This window comes from Scedosporium apiospermum (assembly GCF_000732125.1).
Source record: "Scedosporium apiospermum strain IHEM 14462 chromosome Unknown SEQ_SAPIO_0121, whole genome shotgun sequence".
In the NCBI taxonomy this organism is placed as follows: domain Eukaryota; kingdom Fungi; phylum Ascomycota; class Sordariomycetes; order Microascales; family Microascaceae; genus Scedosporium; species Scedosporium apiospermum.
In genome coordinates, this window is record NW_015971822.1 from 955,051 (window position 1) to 976,089 (window position 21,039).

Here is a 21,039-nt window from a genome sequence, read left to right on the forward strand (position 1 = left end):
CCAAACAGACAAAAAGCACTTTGAGGAGGCACGAGGTTTTTGTTTTAAGGACATTCGCAGTTGCATCCCAATTCCAAGTCCCTGGTCCAATGCTCAATGCTCCCAGGCCACCTCAGCTCAGCCCCGCAAGGCTTACGCGTTTGAGATCAGAGGTACAAGTACAATAACAGGGTCTAAGAGAGCCGATACAGAAGGATGGCCTCCAGTAGTACTGCGCATCGTCCAGCAGAGTGCCGGCGCTAGTTGCCCTGTTTCAGAGGACTGGACGGGTTGTGCACTAGATTATAACCGCCATTGGACTGCGGAGAGTGACTTACCATTAATCGTGGTCTTCATTACTGAGTTGGGCACAGATGCACAGATCCGGTGCTCTCAATCACTTGATTTGACTTCGACTGATACACAGCCACATCCAAAGGGTACTGCCCCGTTAGGCCTCGCATATCTATATTTAGACCGTCACGAAGATGCTGTGATTAGTGTCCCGCTAGCACACTGGTTAACCCATTCATCCACTAATACTACTAAGATTTCCTCGGACGGGGTCGCCAGACGCATTTGACGAGAGCAGGCCGTCAACATCGAGCATCTCTCTACTACTCTTAGGGTTAGAGTTTATACAGAGCGCAAGTTCCGTACAGTCATACCAGACGCAAGAGGCAATCCGAACTTTTGAGAGCAGCTCAGTAAAAGTGAGGCCAATCGTCCGCTGGACTATCAAGGCAAGGGCATCAGCGTTCATGTCCTAGCGGCAATGGCGTCGCCGACGCTGTATACACAGTGACTTGTTAAGAAATAGAAAATGTAGCCAGCCCATGGCCCGCAAAGCAAAATAGATAAGCCGAGCAAGAAAGGAAAGCAAAAAAAAAGTTGAATGAAGTGAGAAAAACAGGGGAAAAAAATTGATGATTCGGCCCGGGCTCGAACCGGGGACCTCTTGTGTCCAGCATCTGGTAGATGTGAGACAAGCGTGATAACCAACTACACCACCGAACCAATTGTTTCTTTATGCACGAGTTCTGCGAGAGATGCAGCTCCAGACTCTTTTTCTACCAAATGGACGTCAATGACATCCTCAGAGAGCGACATGTCACGTACTCCCTAATACCAGCATCCTCTCATAAAATGAAAAATTATGAGAAAACACACCAATTGGTACCGCCACTCCATCGGAACTTCAGTTATGGAAGAAAGAGTACTTTTCATCGAGAGATCAATTGATGGGGAAAAGCAAGATGCTGAAACTTATTTTTGCATTTCTCGTCGAGGCAAAAGAACCTCGCTACGGAATAAATGAATACCACGATTACCTCGACCACCAAATTTTCTTGCATCCCCCTTCCTTCGAGTGTATGCCTCCTCATCTTCACACTCTTCACCTCACGCTCATCACCTTACACTCTAAACTCCCTTAAGCCCGATGGAGTTCCCGATTCTCGTCACGAAGCACCTTCAACTGGGGTCCGAAGTCCTTAACAACCCAATCCCAGTAGCCATTCCACACCTGACTACCTCCAGATCCTCCCGAGGTGGCAGCCTTGGCATCTCCACGACCAGCGCCTGTGCCCTTGAGCTTATCCTGCAGCAGAAGCGTGACTCGGAGGATGCTCTTGTTCGACTCGGTGTGCTTTTCGACGTCTTGCTTGACGGCACCTTCCTTGAGCTTCGTGGAGAGGATCCCGCGATACGCCTCCGCGATCGAGTCCAGTCGCCGACCCGTCTCATCGGGATCCAAAACAGCAAGCTTCGCAACCATGAGATTGCAAAGTGCGCGAATGTCGTTCTCGTCGCGGAGTCCTGCGACAACACGGTCGTAGAAATCAATGTTGTTGATGCGTGAGAACACCGTCTCCATAAGAGCGTACAAAGTCTCATACGCGCTCTGTTTAAAAAGGAAGAAATTAGCACCGGCCCATAAACCTATCAAGCTTTATCTGACCCCGCTACTCACCTTTCGGACCTCGAGTCCGTCATCAACTTTGTGCTTGAACGGTCCCATCATCACCTCCCTGATGAGCTCAGGCTTAATCACCGACTCTTGGAGCACGAATGGCATCAAGTTGCCGATGTGAGGAAGGATGAGATCGGGCTTATTGTGGGCTGCAGAGTTAAGAGTGGTCATGGCAACTCGGCGAATTTCCATGTCCGAGTCTTGGAGCATAGTGTAAAGCATATCCACGAGCACCTTCCTCAAGATGCTGTCAAGCGCGTCGTCGCTCTCTGGGAGAGTGTATCGAACCGCCTGCACCGCCATACCCCGGAGGGCCGAAGATCGGTCCTTGAGAAGTGCCTATCAAGAAAGTAGGTTAGTCAGATTTACCTTTAGTAGAGAATATTTGAGGAAGGGAGAACACCCGGAAAAAGGTGAGATTCAACTTACCTGCAGCCGTGGCATGAACCTACTCCCATCGAGAATAACTAGTCGGCCGATACACTCGGCACACGCAACTCTGTTGTCCGCATGCTTCGCTGCCTCCAGAAGTCGGTCCCAGATTGTGTCGACATATGGCTCAATCTCCGGTGTCAGCACGGGGAGTTGCTGAAGGATCTCCTTGACCGACTGCACCAAGAGGTATTGCATATTACCTGTCCTAGTCATCAACGGGAGGATAACAGGCAAGTACTTTCCAATGTTAGTCGAACCCGCTCGACCAAGAGCCGCGGCGGCGGCGCGAGAAACCCTATCGGGCTCAGTACGGAACTGCTTCAGGAAGAGCTCTGGGCGGAGGGTCGATTGCGATCCAAGACGCATGCCCGCCTCACCCAGGACTGCCAGTGCAAGACTAGCCCTGGTGTCGTCGTTCGCATCGTTCTCGAGTTCTTTCGTAAAGGCTTCGAGAGTAACACCGGTAGAATCGCCACCAGAGACGAGCAGAGTGCCGATAAGCTGGCCTAAAACCGTAGCCTCTCCCTGCACGCCAACGATCTGCAAAAGGCCCCGCATGAGGTCCTTGCCTTTTCCGCTCTCACCAACATTGGTGAAAAAGTAGACTAGAGGCTCGATGACCACGGTAGGTGAGCCGCTTTTCAAGAAGTTGCAGATGACCTTGGTCAACTCTGGAGAGAGTACAAGGTCCGCACGTTCCTGGACCAGGACACTGAGGATCATGAGCGCGGGCCCCATAAGATACGCATCATTATCGGCAATCACTGGTAGTAGACTAGATACGAGAGTGTTGACGGTACCCGTCTCAAGCTGGCCCTTGCAGGCAGGCGACATGACAAGGTGCTTCAGAGCCTGTGTGCTCGCGCCTCGGAGACCACGATTGGACTTTCGTAGAAGAGTCGAAAGCTCAAGCGCCACCTCTTGGATCCACTGCTTCTCAAATGGCGCGCTGCTGGTATTAAAGGCTGCCACACTGTCGATTGCCTTGGCTGATGCCTGCCGAGTAGTCTCATTCTTCAAACGGGCAAGTAGGACGCCAAGGGCTGCCTGTCGAGCTTCCGAGGGCAGCAAGTTGGCGCCGTCCGCGCTCGAAGTCCTGGAAAGCAGTGTGCCGAGCGCGTGAATAGCGCGCTGGCGAACTTCTGCATCCGCACTTGTCGAGTTCGCTCTGTCCATGATCACTTCAAACAGTTTCTGTAGTTCTCCCTTGAATTTCTGGGCCGTTTGTCGGGATCTGGGGGGAGTGATGGTCTTAACTAGCTCCTCCGCCGCCCGGATGGCCTCAACGGAAATCTTGTAGAACTTGTCATCAACGGCCTTAATCACCCCAGCCACGATCTTGGCAAGATAAGGATGCAGGGTGCTCGAGGAGTGCGTCTTTGAGATGTCGCTGATCAGTCGCAGCGTAGCAATTCGTAAGGTGGTAGGCGTAGCAGAGGCGTTTCCTCCTGACAAAGCCAAAGATGAAGAACCGCCAGCCCCCGAGGTTTGGAGAGAATCCATGATTGGGGCCCAGATGCTCGTGAAGAACTCACCAAGACCACCGCGCTGTGTGTTGACCATGTCGTCTAGCAGCCCAATGATGGCCTGCTTTGTAGGGACTAGCTTTCCCTTGAGCTGCTTGACGGATGCCTTGATGATGGACGGAGCTAGCCTCGCCAGATCCGCATGCGGTCCGACTTGAGGTACCCTCTCTTGAATGGGCGACCCGAGACCAGCCATAGCGATTCGCGGGCCGCCTACGCCACCACCAACGCTGCTCTGTCGGCGCCGCTTTCGGTTCACCGGGAGAGCTCCGTGAAGGTCGTGCTCTTGATCATCCACGAGATCCACCGGGACAACGCCCTCGCCAGTCTTCCTGACTAGGAGGGAGAGTACCGAGATGACCTCTAGTCGGACGTTCTCCTCTCGCTCCTCGAATCTCTTCACGAGGATGGGCCCAGTTTGTTGATATAGAACCCCACTTTCGAGGAGGTCACCGCTCGCTCGGGTAGAGATGAGGGTATAGAGCGCCTTGGCCGCACAACGTCTTACTTTCCAACTTGAGTCATCGTCATCATCGTCAAACCCGTCATCCAGATCGTCCTCGTCTTCCTCCTCCTCTTCTTCCTCATCCTCATCGCTTCCCATTTCCTCGTCATCACCGTCGTCGCCAAACGCGTAATTCGGATCGTACTTGAGGAATCGAAGACAGGCAGCGATTGTGTCGTCGGTGTATTGGCGCATCTCCTGAGGACAGGCCGAGAGGAAAGCCTCGAGGGTAATGAGGGCAGCTTCGTGGACCTCGTTGAAGTCCGGGGCAACGTCTTCTCCGTCACTAATTTTGGCCATGTGTGTTTCTAGCTCCTCCTCGCTCAAAGCACCGAGAATAAAGGGGACGAGGTGAGGCAGATTTTGGCCGAACCTGCGCGGAATGCACCTAGCCATAGCGCCCATGACGGCAATATATAACCTCCTCGTCAACGATGATACCTTGGGGTTCTGTAGAGCAATGGACATGTGGTTGACTAGAGTCTGGAGGGCGCTGTCTGAGATATAAAGAGCCATGATCGAGATAGCGGCCACAGCCCTCTTTCTCATGACGGACGAGCCCTGCTCCGTTTCGAGGAGACTCAAGAGAGACTCAAGCATTGATTCCGCTTCATAGGTCTGAAGCAGAGGACCGAAGCACCTTGCGACTTCGATCATGACGTCGACGGCCTCGGGGGTCATATCACTGGCCTTATCGAACATGTAAGGCGGAGGCGGGGGGAGCTTCTGTTTCGCTTGCTCGTTCTGTAGATGCTGGCGCTGCGCGGGAACGATTAGGCGGGGGATGACAACGCGGCTGACAGCGTTGTAAGCATTCGCGACGTCGGGCGTGGGGGGAACGCCGGGAACCGGTCGAGGTAGGGCGATGACAACGGCACGGAGCGCCATGCTCGGCAGGGAGTTGTCGACCGAGTTCTTGAGCTTCAGTGACGCCAACTTGTCGAGCATCGGCGCAACGATGGTCGGGTGGACCTTGCCTACGAGGGGACCTAGGCTATTCACCAGGCCAGTTAGATGATGCACATCACTAGATGTAAAGGTAGCTAATATGGATTAAATGCGTACCACTTGACGGCAAGATTCTGAACCTCTCCATTTTGGTCGTCGAGCGCCTTCGCAAGAGCATCTACCGTCCGGGCTCCGATGTTGTACTCATGGTGGAGCAGGTCAGGCTTTGCGATAGTAAGGAGCTGGAGCAGGTCGTTGAGGGACATGAATCGGAAGTCTGGATCCGCATCGGTCATTCGTTGCAGCAGCTGCAACACCATGCTAGGTGAAGGGTTCGGAGGAATGCCGGTACTTGACATGGCGGGAGGCTCGGCTAGAAGATGCTAGGAAACGGTATACGGGGGGTAGGTTAGGATGAGATGGTGCCCGTTGATGATCTCCGAGGGCAACGAATAGAAGTCAACGAGGGCGAAATCAAGAAGAAGTAGGGTGGTAATTGTTTTGGGGATAGAAAACACTAAGTTATGAAAACGATGTGAAGAGCTGGTCCTCCAGCTTAGGTGGAGAACCGAGAATCACGACAAAGCAACGGAAAGGTGGGGGGAAAGGTTTGAATCCACCGAGAGCTTCCTCTTTCAGAGTGAAAGGCTTCTCATGGGACGTTTAAGGGACTGAATAAGGTAGAGTGCTAAATAGGACTGTTAAGGTAGGGTGAGGTGAGGCTTATAGAGAAAGATCATGGATTGACAGACTCCTACAGGCAGGTGGTGCCTTCTGCGTTTGCATTGAACCTTCCCGAGTCTTGATAGAATCCAATAGTACAAGTGGTGTGTTGTTTGGCGGGGTCGAACTTGCTCTGTTAGGTTCATTGTTGGAGGGGTTACGAGGTACAATTGTACCTGGCTACTGACGTGGGGTAGCTTTACTCGGCTTATCCTCGGTTGATAGCGTGCTATGTTGTCTTTGACGTCAAAGATGGCTCCCTGGGTTCATCAAGTCAACAGAAACTTCCTAAGAACACTCGTAGGAATGTCCACTTTCTCGAGTCATCTCGGATAGCATTTTAAGATAAAACCGGATCTGGGTACATTCCTATAGTATTAAGTAATGATAAAGATCAGACGCTCTTGCGATTATTTTGTTTCGTCTGGGTATCAATGATGCTACATCAATAATAAAATGAGCCTTAAAAGAAAGAAACCATCCAGTGTAGTAGGGTACATGAGGCCAAGGAATGCGTCGCCCATGAGAGAGGCCGCCGCCGTCTTAGTCGTAAAATAGCCTTAGCGCCGGCTACGGCTTCGGCTGCGGCTCCTCTCCCTCCGACTGCGCCGGTCATCCCTGTCTCTGTCCCGGCTCCTATCTCGGTCTCGATCTCGAAGTCGATCCCTATCCCTTTCTCGATCACGGTCCCGATCCCTGTGGCGATCCCGGTCTCTGTCTCTGTCCCTATCTCTTTCGCGATCTCTGTCTCGATCCCGGTCCCTATCCCTCTCTCTATCCTTGTCCCGATCCCTATCCCGATCGCGGTCCCGGTCCCGGTCCCGATCCCTCCTATCCCTATCTCGGGCTCTGTCCCGAGATCTATCCCTATCTCTGTCTCTGGATCGATCACGATCACGATCGCGGCGCCGATAATCTCCATCCCTATCCCTATCTCTTTCCCTATCACGCGACCGGTCGCGATATCGACTGCTCTTGTCATGGTCCCTATCCCTATCCCGAGCCGGACTGGCACTTCGACTCGGCGACTTACTACGACGCCGAGCCGGCCGTTCATCCCTCTCCTTGGTAGTGGCGGTGGTAGCGGTACTCCGCTCATGTCCACGCTGCTCACGCTCACGTTCGCGTCCACTGGGGACATACCGATCAATCTCCTCCACCCCCGCCCGCCTCTTCGTCTCTGGTGACCCGTCCTCAGTACTCTTCTTGTCATCGATGCCGGGAACAGGCTGTCCCTTCTCCCTGGCTTCGCGCTGGGCTGCGAGATAGGCCTTAGCTTCTCGCTCCCGCTTCTTGACTTCTTCCTGCTTCCAGGCCTCCCTGGCCTCCTTGTCCAGGCCGACGGGGGGGACGGTGGCGGTGCTGATGGACGGTGACTTTGCTCTGGAAATCGAGTCGGGCCGTCGGTCACGGTCGCGGAGGCGTGAGCCGTCTCGTCTACTCGATCTGCTCCTGGAGCGGCGGGTTGATTCTCGACGCACTGTTCTAGTTCGGGATCGTGTCCTATCTCGGCGTCGCGAGCGATCGCGGTCGCGGTCGCGGTCACGGTCACGGTCACGATATCGATCCCGATCGCGAGAACGGCTGCGATCACGCCGATCTGAGCGCTTTGGCGTACGCGGCCTAGAGCGGTCTCGCGTGCGTGCGTGAGATCGAGAACGGGTCCTATCCCGCTTGCGTGCTCGCGACCTAGACCCCGATCTCTCTCTTCTGTCCGTCCTAGTCCGGGAACGGCTACGATCCCTCTTCTCAGGCCGCGTTTCCGAACGACTCCGGCCTCTAGCAACAGAGCGCGCCGGGGATCGGTCTCTACGCCTATCGTTACGACGTGTTCGGGACCGCGAGCGGTCTCGGTCTCGATCTCGATCTCGCCGAGTCCTCGAGCGACTCCTTTCTCGCCGATGAGACCGATCGGAACTTCGCTCACGGCGAGGAGAAGAAGATCGCCCGTCTCTATCACGTTTCCGTTTCTCTACCATGGAATTATCGTCGCGGTCGTTCTTTGTGTCGCGACTTCGTTCTTGGGCGGAGGCACGAGAAACGTCTCGCACCTTCTCCGCATCTTTCTTATCGGGTTTTTCCTCGGCCTTCACAGCGCCTGTGCCAGTTCGCTTAGATGTATCTGTGGTAGACGTCGGTGGCAATGCCTCCTCTTTAATGGTCTTGGATTCACTTGCACGGGATGAGCTCCTTGTTGCCTCTCCAACCTTCTTCTTAGGGTCGGACGCCTTAGAAGCCTCGCGCTTGATCGGCATGATGGCAGATGCAGGCTTGGCTTTCCTGGGCGGGGGTGCCAAGGCTTCATCGATCTCGATCTCGGGTTGCTTCTGCTCGACCCCCTTCGATTCACGAAGTAAATCTTCCAGGGCTTCCAGTTCAAGGCGCTCATGATCCTCCTTGGATAGCTCCTTCACTGTGGCGGGCTCGGGTTCTCGATTTTTCCGTCGTTCCCGATCCTCATCCCGGTCCCGATCTCGGTCTCTCCGGTCCTTGTCCCTGTAGCTAGTGCAATCGCGATTAAGATCTCGACTTCGCTCACGGTCCCTCTCTCGGTGGCGAGACCGATCCCGGGTACGGTCACGGTCACGGTCACGGTCGCGATCACGAGACCGATCTCGGTAATCCCGCGACCGGTCGTAATCGCGAGTCCGGTCCCTTTCCCTGCTTCTTTCCCGACCCCTATCTCGGTCCTTATCCCTTTCCCTGCCCCTGTCCCTATCCCGGTCGCGACTTCGATCTCGGCTTCGATTACGCAACCGTTCTTCTCGTTCTCGATCCCGTTCCCGCTCTCGTTCCCGCTGTCGTTCTTCGCGCTCCCTTCGCCGCGCATCACGCTCCTCGCGGCGTTTGAGCTCTTCCTTCTCCCGCTCTCTTTCCGCCCGCTTTCTTTCCTCTCTCGCAATCTTCCGCTTCTCTTCCTGAATAGCGAGCTCCTGGAGCCTGAGCTTTTCCCGCAATTGCTCGCGCTCCGCTTTCCTCGCGGCGGTCTCCACAGCGTATTCCTCGTCGGTCTTCGATCCACGTTGCTGCTCGGCCGCGGCCTCTTCGTCGCCGATTTCTGCTCGTCTGAGCTCGCGAATACGCTGTTCGATAGCGCTTGTGTCGATGAGCTTCTCAATCATGTCTTGGGCCTTCTGATAGATGCCCGATCTCTCCAGCGCACCGTCAATGAGCGCAGCTGCTTTTCCGCGGTCGAGGGTAAGGAGCTGATTGGGATTTCGTTCGATTTCTTGCTCGGCGACTTCGAGAATGGACTTTGTGACTTGAGTTTCATAGCCCTGGTGATCAGAGTCAGTGAGCAGTCGCGAGAGGGTGGCCCAAAGGTCTGGAAGGGCATGGCTTGGTGTAGATCTTGTCGGAAGAATAAAACATACACTCGTCTCAAAACTATCCCAAACCTGCTTTCGAATAGAATCGTAGTCTCCCTTTTTCTTAAATCCATTGGCAAGAGATTCAATGGCCGCTCTCGTCGCGGAGGGAAGTGGAAGCTCCGAAGCCTTGTATTTTCGGGGAGGAGCCTTCGGCCTCGCGCCAGCCTGTTCAGGCTCTACCGCGGTAGTCGCCATTTCAAAGAAGGAAGTAGAATTCGATGACAAGGCTAGAGGTGATCTCGAAGGGTCGATTTAAGGGTAGTCGAAGTTCTTCGCATCAGGGTACAAGAGTGTTGGCGGGAAGAGGCAAAGTGCCTCTCCATACACAGTGCTGCACCTAGGAGAATGCGACCGAATTTTCACACATTGCCCATTGCCTCTGTCGGTCGATGCTGGAATTTTTTTTCCCTCGTCTCTCGGGGCATCAAAATTGATAAAGACACCAGGGGAATCGCAGTTGCTTTTGGCATCCCTAGGAACCGCATTCCAGAATCGGTAATGGTCGAGTTCTGGATGTCTTGACGGGTCTTTGTCGGCAAATCCACCCCTGCCAAAGATTCAGCCAGGTATTTGCCGAAGTAAGTCTGGAGAAACCTCAGATGAGCAAGATTCGCTGCTCACCCTATTAACTCGCACGACCTTGCGACGAAAGAACCACACATCGCTGCGCCGAACCTCTCTCGATCCAATTCCTCCGAAGGTCTTCCAACTAGCCTTCCATTGATTGAAGGAATTGTGAACCTCCCGAAACACCCCGAACGATCCACGTCTCCCCTCAATTGCAGCAAAATGGTTTCCAAGATCCTCTTCTGGAGCGGCTTCGGTACGGCAATTATATTTCCCAACCTATATACCTCTTGCGATGACGGCCCGATTCTAACAGCTGTTGCTCCGTTTTGTAGGCTTCGCCGCTCGTTGGTGGCAGATGGGCATTGAGATGCGACCTTTCTTCAACAAGGAATCCCTCTGGGTCTACCCTGTTTACATGGCCGGTGGTGCGGCCTTCGGATACTGGCTACAGGGTGTCGAGGATCGACAAAACACTCAGATTAGCGATAGGAAACAAAGTCTATTGGAGAAGAGGGCACGGAAGGCACTAAGGGATGCAGAGGCGGCGAAGGCTGACGCGTAGGCGTCATGTGTCATTCCGAGAGATCCCTGGCAGGTTGGGTGGTGGTGTATGGCGGTTGAGAGCTCGAATAGCCGAGGAGAGACAAGGCTATATGTGAATATTTACAACGGACCTGATGGGGGTTCATTATAGAAAGTTATTGTCCCATCAGTTATCAATGACGTTTACAAAGCACTTATTGTACGGAACTTATTGAGAGGTCACTGTCCAGGGCGATTGAGGAAACATTGCTTTATATGTGACAGGAACTGAGTATGGATCAACTGGCCAACCATTTTGATATAGTTCCTTTTTTGTCTCTACAATACAACGCCGCCTTTCCTTAAAGAAACTCCATCCTCTTCAGGATACCAGGCACCATATGCGGACGGATACCTCCATGCTCTGAGAGAATAGTCGAAACGTAGGGAGGGGTAGTAGTATCGAAAAGCAGTCTGAAGCCGGTCTCGGTACCCAACTCGGGGTCAATCTCGTTGTAGGTCAAAGAGTCTGTCGCCATCCTCTCGGTAAAGTTGATCGATTCGCAGAGCACAATCATCTCGCTATTCGCATCCGCGGCGGCAAGGGCCACATCACACGTACCGGCCCTCGCATAAATGGAACCGTTGCTAAATACAGCTTCCGCGGCAACAATAGTCTTGGTAGAATGACGTGCTACCGTTAGGGAACCGGCTAGATCGGGGCAGTAGGTGACGTTCAAACCCCCTTGCTGGAGCGCCTTCGCCATTTCGGTGCCGGACCTGTCGTGGGCATCGTCGACGACGACAACGCGGAACTTCTTTCCGTACTTATGGGCCTTGAGAAGTGCTTTCCTGACTAGGTGGTGGCTGGCGTATGTGACGATGACGTCCTCGTCCTCGATTTCCTCGGCGGCGTTCTCTACAATTACGCCTCCGGCAATAATGACCTTTTCGCGGATAAAGGAGTCGATTTCTTCGCAAAGTCGTTTCTTGGCCTCGTCATCGGAGAGTTCGATGTCGATTTTGCTAATCTGGAGCTTAAGCCACCGTATGGCGTTGCCCATGGAGAAACACATAGGCCTGCACTCGGTTAGATAAAGGATTTGCGGGTTGAGAACGTGAGAAGTAAAATGCCGAGAAAGGGTGTTGCCGGCGGGTGTGGTGTATGACTCGATGACCTGGAGTGCTCGAAGTTAGTATTGCGCGGTTCTTTTGTCCACAGAGAAAACAAAGATGGGTATACGCAGAAGAAACACCAACCTTCTTCATGGCTAACAGGGTGGCCTCCAGCCTCTTGGTGCTGTCGCGAAGCACAAACGCGCTCATCTGCTGGCCTAGAAGTAGCACGGCGGGGTGGACATCCTTGTCCGCTTGCGTCATGGGTATCCTCTTCGCCATGGACAAATGACTGAAGCATTCGGGGACGGTGGGTTTGATCTCCTTGGGGGGCTGGACCAGGCTACCCTGGCGCGCCTTGGTCGCAGGTCCTTGCGGGGCATCTTGCTTTCCCTTTCCTTTTCCTCCTCTAGAATCGCCGGCGCTGGAAGACGGCGGGGGTGGAGGAGCAGCTACTTTCGATGCGGCCCTCCTAGCAGCCTTCTCGGCCTTGGCCTTGGCTTTTAACTCGGCGCCAGTCAGCTTCTTTTCTCCGGTCGCGGGTGCAGCTTGGGCGGCTGCGGCAGGTTTGGTGCCTTGCGCTGCGGCGCTTGGTGGGGCGGCGATATTCGACGGCTGGGTGGCGGCCGCAGGCTTTTGCCCTTGTGCGCCGCTTTCGGTAGCCATTGTGACTGAAAACTAGACTCGTGGGCTATTGGGCTGGCAATGCGATTCGTGTGTATGCGTGTCGTGGTGGTGTGGTTCGTGCGTGAGTGAGAAAGAGAGGGAGATAGAGAGAAATCGGGGATGGTTGGACGTGGTGGGGTAAAATGTGTGTGAGTTATCGATTGATGGTCAGTGTCTCATGTTCTGTTATTCTGGTTATTCTTTCTATAATACTTCCAAGTACAGAATCTGTGGAATGTGAAAAATCAACTGTGAGTTTGCAAATTAGGTGGTTAATGGATGGACTTTGTTCAACCTTCACAGTTAGAGATGGAGATACCTCAGTAAGAGATGCTGGATTGAGTCATCATTGATCAAACCACATGGAATTTTTTTGCGACAATATTGATCGATTTCTGAGCTGCCATTGGAACATCAACCCGAAACAAGCACTATTTGGTCACAGGTACTAAGGTACAAAGGCACACTGATCTATTTTAGCCATGCTGCCCCGCACTAGCAAACAGACGTCATTCGAGGTTGCGGTTTCCCCTGCTTACAGGCTCTGGAGTACACCGCGCTGCCTAGATCCCTAGAAGATACTACTGTCCTTGGGCGTAAGAGCTATTAAGGTCAATCGTTGACATGCTCTGTAAGTGTCCAGTGTTAAGTATTGGGGGGTGAGGAGCGGGTATGAATCGAGGATGTCCGTCTCGTGGCACTCCGTAGGCCAATCCCCAGCGTCAAAGTTCTATTTCTGATCTCAAAACCCGCCTACATATACTCGGAGAAGTGGGATAATCATATCTACCTGATGATATGGTGCCTAAACCACTGGACTCCTACGAATGAATTCTGTGAAGATTGATGCAATTTAATGGTGGATGCATTAGATAATAGCCTTGCCGAACTCTCAGTAATATGAACTCACTTCTAATTGGAGATAAAGCGATTCACCCAGGTTCGCCAGGTAACTTACTTCGTAGCAAGAGAGTAATTACCCTTCTGCAGTCTATATTGTCTCGCAAGCATTTTCGCGGCGTGGTCTGAAGAGAAGACCGCATCGTCCGACCCCTTATGCACCCGGAATCCAACACCTACTAGCTGAGAATGAAGGCCGAGATGCTGGCCCCAGCATACATGATACCTTCACCAAGTAGAAACTGCGGTTGCGGGGAAAGATTTTGCAAACGCATTATATTGATATATCGAACTCTCGAATTTGCACCTCGACAATCCACGTATTGCTTGCATCATAGGCGGGATCCCTCGAACATGGCTGCTGTTGTGTGTGAGGTCCTCCGAGAACAGCGACTCAGTTCGACCAGCAGACGATTTTCCACTTGCAAAGGATGGGCGGCTAGCTTACAATACGGCAGCGATTGAATAACTGCGCTGGACAGATTGGAATTGCTTATGTTGCCCCAAAAAGGCGAGCAGTGGGCTAGAGAGCCCGTCAAACCATCGGCCTACTCTATCAATGCATCAATAGATCCATCCCACAGTAGTTGATTTTCCCTGTATACCCCCATACTATGTGCAGCCAATGCATTTCCATGCTGCCAGGCGGAGTAGGTGAACATATAATACAATAATACAATCCTGATCTGGTCCTGAGTCCATATGCGACGGCACCAATCGACCACAATCATCACCCCTGCTTCTCAATATACATCCTCATCGTCCTTCCAACATTCCCCTCCGAATTCCTCGCCTCCTTCGCCCCCACCACCTCACCCAAAGCCTCCTTCACCCTCCTCACCACCTCCTTCGCCTCCTCCTCCGTCGCCTTCCTCCCATGCCTCTTCCCCAAAAGCACTACCTCGACCCTATACCCGCTCTCCAAAAACTCCTTCATCCGCTTCGTCTTGAGCAAAAGGTCATTCTCGGCAATCGCCCAATTGATCTCCACAATCTTGTACTTTTGCTTCCCCTTCTGCTTCTCCTTCTCCGCCCGCGCCGCCAGTTCACTGGCCTTCTTCGCCGCCTCCTCGGCGCGGTTGAAAATCTTGCAGATGGGCAGCCCGCCACCACCGCGGTCGCCCGCCTGCTTCGCCGTTGACACGACGCGGAGAGTGTGAGTCTTGAGGTTCAGACCGCGGAGCACCGCTTCGGTTTCGTGCGGGCCTGTGAGGCCCTTGCCTTCCATGACTATCATGATTGATGGCGCTGTGATGTCCGTGTCTGAGAGGGTGGAGGCGGCGGCTTGCGCTGATTTTTGTTGTTGTGCGGCTGCGCCTCTTGTGCCCCGGCTCCATTGTCTGGATTGAGCTGCTGTGTAGGCAAAGTATCTCGCTTGGTGAATTGATTGTGTATGAGCGCCGTCCTTTCGTAGGTGTTGGGTTCGGGAGGCGAGGAGACAACACGCGGGCATTGCCATCGATTGCGTCGTTTCGATCGCTGCTGGTCTAGAGACCCTATAAAGGGCGCTTCTTAAATTCGCGACGCATCGTGTTGAAGTCATGGCAACCTATGGGGATGGTTGCAAGGATTTATTTCGTAAATTGTCGCGGTGACGGAGTGGAATTAGGAGGGTTGGCGGGAGGGGAAAGAGATGAATTGGTGATGAAGCTCCAAGTTGGAGTGCTCCGCTGCAAAATTGACGTTGTAACTGAGAAACGGGGAGCTTCCCACAGCTCTAGCCAATCAAGCCCGTTTTATCCACCTTCGGCCATCTCATGTCTCACACCTCAAATCTCATCCCATTCTCATATCAACTTCACATATTGATGCTCCCGACCAAAGCACAACCACAAAACCCGCCAATCCTCGATAACCCTAACTCAATTTCTCTCGGCCTTCGGGTCCCTTCCACCCGGGGCACACCATCCTTCGCCAATTCCACAAATGTAGCCCCGTCCTCTGCTCCCGCCTTCCATCGCAAAAAATGCCACCACGCACCCCCATCCTCGATCCTCGCCGAGCCGGCCGTCTCGCCCTCACTGTCGTCAAAGCCACGGCCCTCTACCATGTCATCTCCCACTATGCCTTCTCCCTCACGCCTGCCGAAGGCGCCTCCATGCTCCCTACCCTCGACGTAATGGGCCAATGGGTCCTAGTTTCTATGCGCCACCGCCATGGCCGCGATGTCCACGTTGGCGACCTCGTTACTTACGATATTCCCGTTTCGCGTGATTGGTGCGGCCTCAAACGCGTCGTTGGCATGCCTGGAGATTACGTCGCTCTTCATCCGCCCGGTACAGCACCTGGTGCCCACGATGATATGATCCAAGTGAGTTTCCCGGCCTTTATCAGCGCAGAGTATCATGAGATGGAGTGAGCCCTTGCCGGCCTTTTCTATTTCATCCGTTTCTTTTTCAATTTTTCTTATAAATATCTCACATGAGTATAGGTCCCTGCTGGCCACTGCTGGCTTGTCGGTGACAACCTCACTGTTTCTAGGGATAGCCGAGACTTTGGGCCGGTGCCTCTAGCCTTGGTCAAGGGCAAAGTCTTAGCCACCCTATTCCCTTTCAAGTGGATAGGGAGTGGCCTCAAGAAGGTTGAGTAGAGAAGGAGCAGCCGTGAAAGACGACGGGAATTGAGACAAAGAACAACAGGATGGAAGAGAGCTATTCCGTCGGCCCCCTTCCAACTGTGTTTATATTACGAAATAATGAGGCTCTTGGGATAGAGGTTCCATGTATAAAATATTCATGTATATCATCTACAGGAAATGTTCTTTTTCAATTGTATTTTTTTTTTCTTTTCTTTTCTTTTTTTTTTAAAAAAAAAAAAAAAAAAATTATTAGAACTTGAATCTAATTACAATGATGATAAGACGTAACTGAGTCACTGGTAATGCCATAACAGAAATGAAAAAAGTGCTGGGCTAAGTTTGACTCAGTATACTGCAACCTCGAAAGTGTTCCACGGATTGGAGAAGCGGAAAAAAAAGGCAAGGATTTAAGTAGAAGCGACGAAAACAATAACAACCCTCAAGGGAACCAAGTCACGCTTCTGTATAGCGTACATCCCATATCAATGCCAGTGGAACCTCCTCATCCATGTCTGGTTCGTTAAGCCGGACATCCCCGGCCCGGCTCGCCATGCCCGTTGGACCGTCTAACAAACAACGAAACAACCATCGCACTCTGTTCCTGCAATAAGGGGAACCTCATCTGCGGAACTTGGGTATATTGTCGACCATTGAGACGGACAGAAAGCCATAATCCTCTGGATTCGAACCTTGCCGTCTCACTGCGGGGGCAGATGGTGTAGTAGAAATGGAAAAACAAAAAAACGCCTTAAACACCTCGCAAAATGCCATCCGTTCCGGATTCCCACCACAAGGGACAAACCTGGTTGTCTTTGGCAAGATTGAGAGCCGGGTGCCTCCAGGGTATGACGTAATGAAATGAAGAAGACAAAGGAAAGAAAGAATAGGGTGATCAATCAAATTACCTTCACAGCAGTAGCCGAAAGTGCTGCTGCGAAGGAGGGTGTTAGTTTGTGTTAACCCTCAATGTGGGCTTTGGGCATTCCTTGGCCCAGTAGCTCCAGGCACCTCTGCGCAAGTGTCACAACTTCACCCTGATCCTCATCAAAGTCTGCGTCGTTCTCAGGGGTGCGCTCAGCAATGGCCATGATAAGGTCTACAATATCCTCAGATCTTCCCACAAGACCGATGAGGCCCTTATCTTCGGACTCGAGGAGCTGTAAGAGGGTCCAAATGGCAATATGCTGGAATGTAGCGTCACCGCTTTGAAGGAATCGGCTTAGATAGCCGTGGATGCCTCCGTTGGGTTCTTTCCAGTGTCGAATGAAGATAGAGTAATCGCCCACTACATAGACCATGTTAGGAACCCCACGACTTATGATCGTTATACTTCGGCTGACGTACCTTTAGATGATAGGTTTCCAAGAGCCGCGGCACTATTGCCCTGGACTTCGATACTGGGCGAGTGCGTGAGGGGGATTAGGACGTCAAAAACGCCGAGATTGAGCAGGTGGACCTTAAGTTCGTCGCTAAGAGCCAGGACTGCAATGGCTGCTGTCATCTCGGACTGTACGCTCAAGGGAACCTCTAGAACAAGCTGCTTGCACTTTTGTACCGCACCGGCTTCGAGTACCAGTCGCTTGTTGCGGTCCGAACTTGCTGCAAGATTCCGTAGAGTTGATATCGCATGGCACTGAATTTCCTCGTTATCCGTCGAGCCAAGCAGATCCACCAACGGTCGAAGGAAACCAGCTTCGATGATAGGCGATTCATTCAACGGATGAATAGAGATATTGCGGATGCAAGCGACGGCGGAAAGGATCAACGGCAGGTACGAGGATTGGAGAAGCCTCAATAATGGAAACAGCCCGTTGGCGCGGACGATGTCTAGCTGATATTTCTCGTCGGATGCGAGATTTCGGAGGGCGAGTGCTGCCTGGCATTGTACTTTCGGGGAGTTTGAGTCCATCAAGTTGACGAGAGACTGGACTAGCTTCGGTTCGCTTGCAGCAAGTCTTTGCCGATTGCTCGCGTCCACCGCAATGTTGCTCAACGCTGTAGTGCAATAATATTGCACATCAACATCAGACGACGTTAGAAGCTGCACGAGTACCGGAATCGCTCCGGCGCTAACAAGTTGCTGCCGGTTCTCGCCTAAAACATATTATGAACTGGTTAAACGAAGTCCCACATCTGTATTCCAATACCATAGTCCGCCCCTGTCGTTACGTACCAGAATGTGTCATATTCAACAGTGCTCCAGTGGCGTTTCTCTGCACCCTCATATCCCGAGACTTCGCAAGTCGAGTAAGGGGTCCGAGGGCACCAGATCGAGCAATCTTCGCTTTGTTGGCTTCATGAGTAGCGAGGTTCGTGATGCATCCCACCGCATTACACTGGACTTCCACGTTGGGGGACAGCATCTGACGGATCAGAGGCGTCAGGCCGCCGAGCTGTACTATCAAGACCTTGTTTTCCGCTATAATACTGTGGTCAGTATTCCCAAGTTCACAACAGAACTATCGGAGGGCCTAGTCATGTTTATTGGACGTACGATTGACCGCGAGATTGCCGAGCGCCGCACTCGCAGCTCGCTGAACTTCGATGTCGGGGCTATCGAGAAGGAACAATATGGGCGCGAGCGTATCTCGGTCAACTTCCGTCACATCTATGGGGAGAGAGGTTAGGGTTAGCCTGAGTGTCAGGATAGGCGTGAAATGCCATGCATGCAAAGTTGACAGCCCGTTCAGCATCTTCAAATACATAACGTACCTCGTTCAGTGATCTCGGCAAATGTAAGGCTCGCACTGCGCTGAAGATCAATGTTGTCGGAATATACGAGGGTGCTTAAAGCTCGGAGCGGTTCCCCAGAGAAGAAATCTGTTTCGTCACGCTAAAGGGGGGTTAGCCCAGGCGTCGAGGAAGGGTTGGAAAACGGAGAGATACGGACATTCTCGAGGTATTGTAGAAGATCGGCTACGGCTTCTCTCTCGACTTCGGCTAGAACAGGCTCGTAGAGGCCATCGCGAGACCGACCTAGGCATTCTCCACATTAGCTACATCACGCCTACCTAGAGATCCCTGATCATAGATCAAACCTGAACAGCATGTTGAGTTGCAGACACCCATTGGGGAGGTTATTTTTTATGTGGGCGCTGAAAGGAGAAAAGAAGAGTGGAAAGGGCCGATGCGAAAAGCTGGGTGAGCCACAAAACTGATGGTTTTTAGGTCCTAGAATGGGCGGGTGGGCAAAGGCGGATAGCTGTGGTTACGAAGACGGTAGGCGGAAACCCTCGCCGGGCCGAGCAATATTCGTATTGATGGTGAGATGAGGGGAGACGAGCGGGAACCTTGCGCCCTCGAGCTTCGACCTGGGGGATGGTCGCAAACTTCTAGGAGCGGCGCAACGATATGGTTGGGCGATTGCAGCAGATGCTTGGGACGGTGAGGCTGACGACTGTTCTCCCTATCAGGCGACTGCTCGAGGGTCGGAGGCCCCGAGGGAAGCCAATAATAGAGGAAGGGTACTCTCTCAAACGCTTAACGGGCTGCTGTGCTATCGCCAGGGATGAGGGTGAGGAGAACGTCGAGCCGTTAATTAAAATGGCAAACAGGCGAGCACAGGAAAGCTTTGACGAGCGATGGCTGATGTTAAGCCAGAACGCAGCACAGGAAATAACCGGGAGCAACGAGGCGGAGCTGACACAGCAACCAAGGTGGAGCTATCCCGTAGATTATTATTGTTGCAGTTGCAGCCAACTGCACTCTGAACCAGTGTGACCAGCCAATCTTGACTAGGCCACAGACCACGACAAGGGGACCTGCAGTGGAAGTCCCTCACAGACCGGCTCCTATGAAGCAGGTACCGAAGGACTGGCTCGAGTCCAAACCCAGATCGGTAGTCTGGGTTGTTCACTGCAGTTAACGATCGCTCGAAATCATGTAATAAACTACATAGTGTACCAATTACCGATTAAACCTCTGCTAATTATATTACTACTTCGTTGAGAGTATACAATTCAGAATTCGTATTTTGTTTTGTGATGCGATGTTGTGGTGCCTTTTGTTTCAGGCAAACACAGGACCAGCAATCTCCCTCTTTTCAACGCTGACTATTCTTGTGACCGGATAGGTCAGATGATTAATACTTCATTTCATCGTGGACGGTTGTTATCAACTGTCAAATTACTGGTTTTGAGAAATAGTTTGGTCTCCAAGTCTGTTTCTCGTCCGTCAATGAACTTGTTTGCCCTTTATCAACATCAATTGATATCTCCCCGTAACAGCGGCTTGGTCGCTGGTATAATACTCGACAACCAGCCTACTCCAAGGAAGCATCAATTTTGATTGATATTTCTTATACGTGGTAATCTTTGTGGAAGGGCGGAGTTGCCCTAGTAAGAAGTTAACATCCTTCTTAAGTACATCAAAGAGACAGATGTTTGCAGACACTGTCACGCAGTTGGTGAGTGCTCGGCTCTAAGATCGCACTTCGTATTCATTCCCTCCCCTCTCATCATCCATCGTCCATCGACCAACACACACCTACATACAGGGCTGGCCACTTCGTCAACTCCTCCGACACTGCGGAGTATGTTTTGAAAGGGACCAATCGATGATCTCCTCCATGTCTTGGATCACAGTACTCCGGCCAACCGCCCAAAACAGATCCTCTCTCGACGCTCTCCAGGCTCAAGAAAGGAAGGACGAACAGGGTGTACTGTGCGCTTGCTCTAAGATGCAGAACATACCAAGAGAGCAAGAATCATTTCATATTTACCAGGCATGGGCCTGCCTGTTATTATGCTGTAAAGAACCCTGCCAAAGTTGCTTTTCTCGCTTGTCTTTGGCCCGTTTCACTCGAGTCTATCTGCGCTTCTCGGACATGGCGCAAGCTCGTAAGCTATGAGGATCAAATCCAGTGATTCGACGATTCATCATTAATGTTTGCAATTCAACCACACAGACAGTGCCAAGCGGCTTTGGTTGAACACCGGCTCGACGAACATTGAGTAGCTTCAGAACGGGTGATTCTCGTCGAGGTTGGCAGCAGTGCAGGCGATATCTATGTACCAAGTATTGAGTGCTTACAATCGTAACCACTTATGGGATGCCCAAGGGACGCACAATGAACGAACAGTAGGGACGGGCCACAAGATTGATTCAAGAACATTTGATGCAAAGTGAAGGGATAGACCAGGGGAGCCATCATTGATGCCGGAACTTGGATTAAGCATCATATCGACTTGCTGGTGGATGGAGATTATCGCACAAGAAAGCCGAGCGTG

General features: G+C 52.3%; 6 protein-coding genes and 1 pseudogene across 6 annotated transcripts; 2 read left to right on the top strand and 5 right to left on the bottom strand.

The window, feature by feature from the left end:
- Positions 1–1,411: 1,411 nt before the first annotated feature.
- Positions 1,412–5,724, bottom strand: SAPIO_CDS8334 (TATA-binding protein interacting; the record flags this gene model as incomplete). Its single annotated transcript, XM_016789990.1, has 4 exons — positions 1,412–1,882; positions 1,952–2,290; positions 2,381–5,411; positions 5,483–5,724. 4 exons carry the CDS (start codon positions 5,722–5,724, stop codon positions 1,412–1,414), a joined length of 4,083 nt encoding a protein of 1,360 aa, XP_016640253.1.
- Positions 5,725–6,648: 924 nt separating this feature from the next.
- Positions 6,649–9,654, bottom strand: SAPIO_CDS8335 (uncharacterized protein; the record flags this gene model as incomplete). The annotated part of the gene is made up of 4 exons (XM_016789991.1): positions 6,649–7,471; positions 7,570–8,060; positions 8,140–9,366; positions 9,463–9,654. The coding sequence occupies 4 exons, from the start codon at positions 9,652–9,654 to the stop codon at positions 6,649–6,651; spliced, it is 2,733 nt and encodes a 910-aa protein (XP_016640254.1).
- Positions 9,655–10,248: 594 nt separating this feature from the next.
- Positions 10,249–10,591, top strand: SAPIO_CDS8336 (uncharacterized protein; the record flags this gene model as incomplete). Its single annotated transcript, XM_016789992.1, has 2 exons — positions 10,249–10,282; positions 10,362–10,591. The coding sequence occupies 2 exons, from the start codon at positions 10,249–10,251 to the stop codon at positions 10,589–10,591; spliced, it is 264 nt and encodes an 87-aa protein (XP_016640255.1).
- A 322-nt stretch (positions 10,592–10,913) lies between these two features.
- On the bottom strand, positions 10,914–12,333 carry SAPIO_CDS8337 (Uncharacterized protein; the record flags this gene model as incomplete). Its single annotated transcript, XM_016789993.1, has 2 exons — positions 10,914–11,729; positions 11,812–12,333. 2 exons carry the CDS (start codon positions 12,331–12,333, stop codon positions 10,914–10,916), a joined length of 1,338 nt encoding a protein of 445 aa, XP_016640256.1.
- Positions 12,334–13,963: 1,630 nt separating this feature from the next.
- SAPIO_CDS8338 lies at positions 13,964–14,461 on the bottom strand (annotated as a pseudogene; the record flags this gene model as incomplete).
- Positions 14,462–15,199: 738 nt separating this feature from the next.
- Positions 15,200–15,823, top strand: SAPIO_CDS8339 (uncharacterized protein; the record flags this gene model as incomplete). The annotated part of the gene is made up of 2 exons (XM_016789994.1): positions 15,200–15,544; positions 15,665–15,823. 2 exons carry the CDS (start codon positions 15,200–15,202, stop codon positions 15,821–15,823), a joined length of 504 nt encoding a protein of 167 aa, XP_016640257.1.
- Positions 15,824–16,767: 944 nt separating this feature from the next.
- On the bottom strand, positions 16,768–18,880 carry SAPIO_CDS8340 (uncharacterized protein; the record flags this gene model as incomplete). Its single annotated transcript, XM_016789995.1, has 7 exons — positions 16,768–17,096; positions 17,156–17,905; positions 17,985–18,230; positions 18,306–18,419; positions 18,524–18,631; positions 18,698–18,787; positions 18,850–18,880. 7 exons carry the CDS (start codon positions 18,878–18,880, stop codon positions 16,768–16,770), a joined length of 1,668 nt encoding a protein of 555 aa, XP_016640258.1.
- Between the last annotated feature and the right edge of the window lie 2,159 nt (positions 18,881–21,039).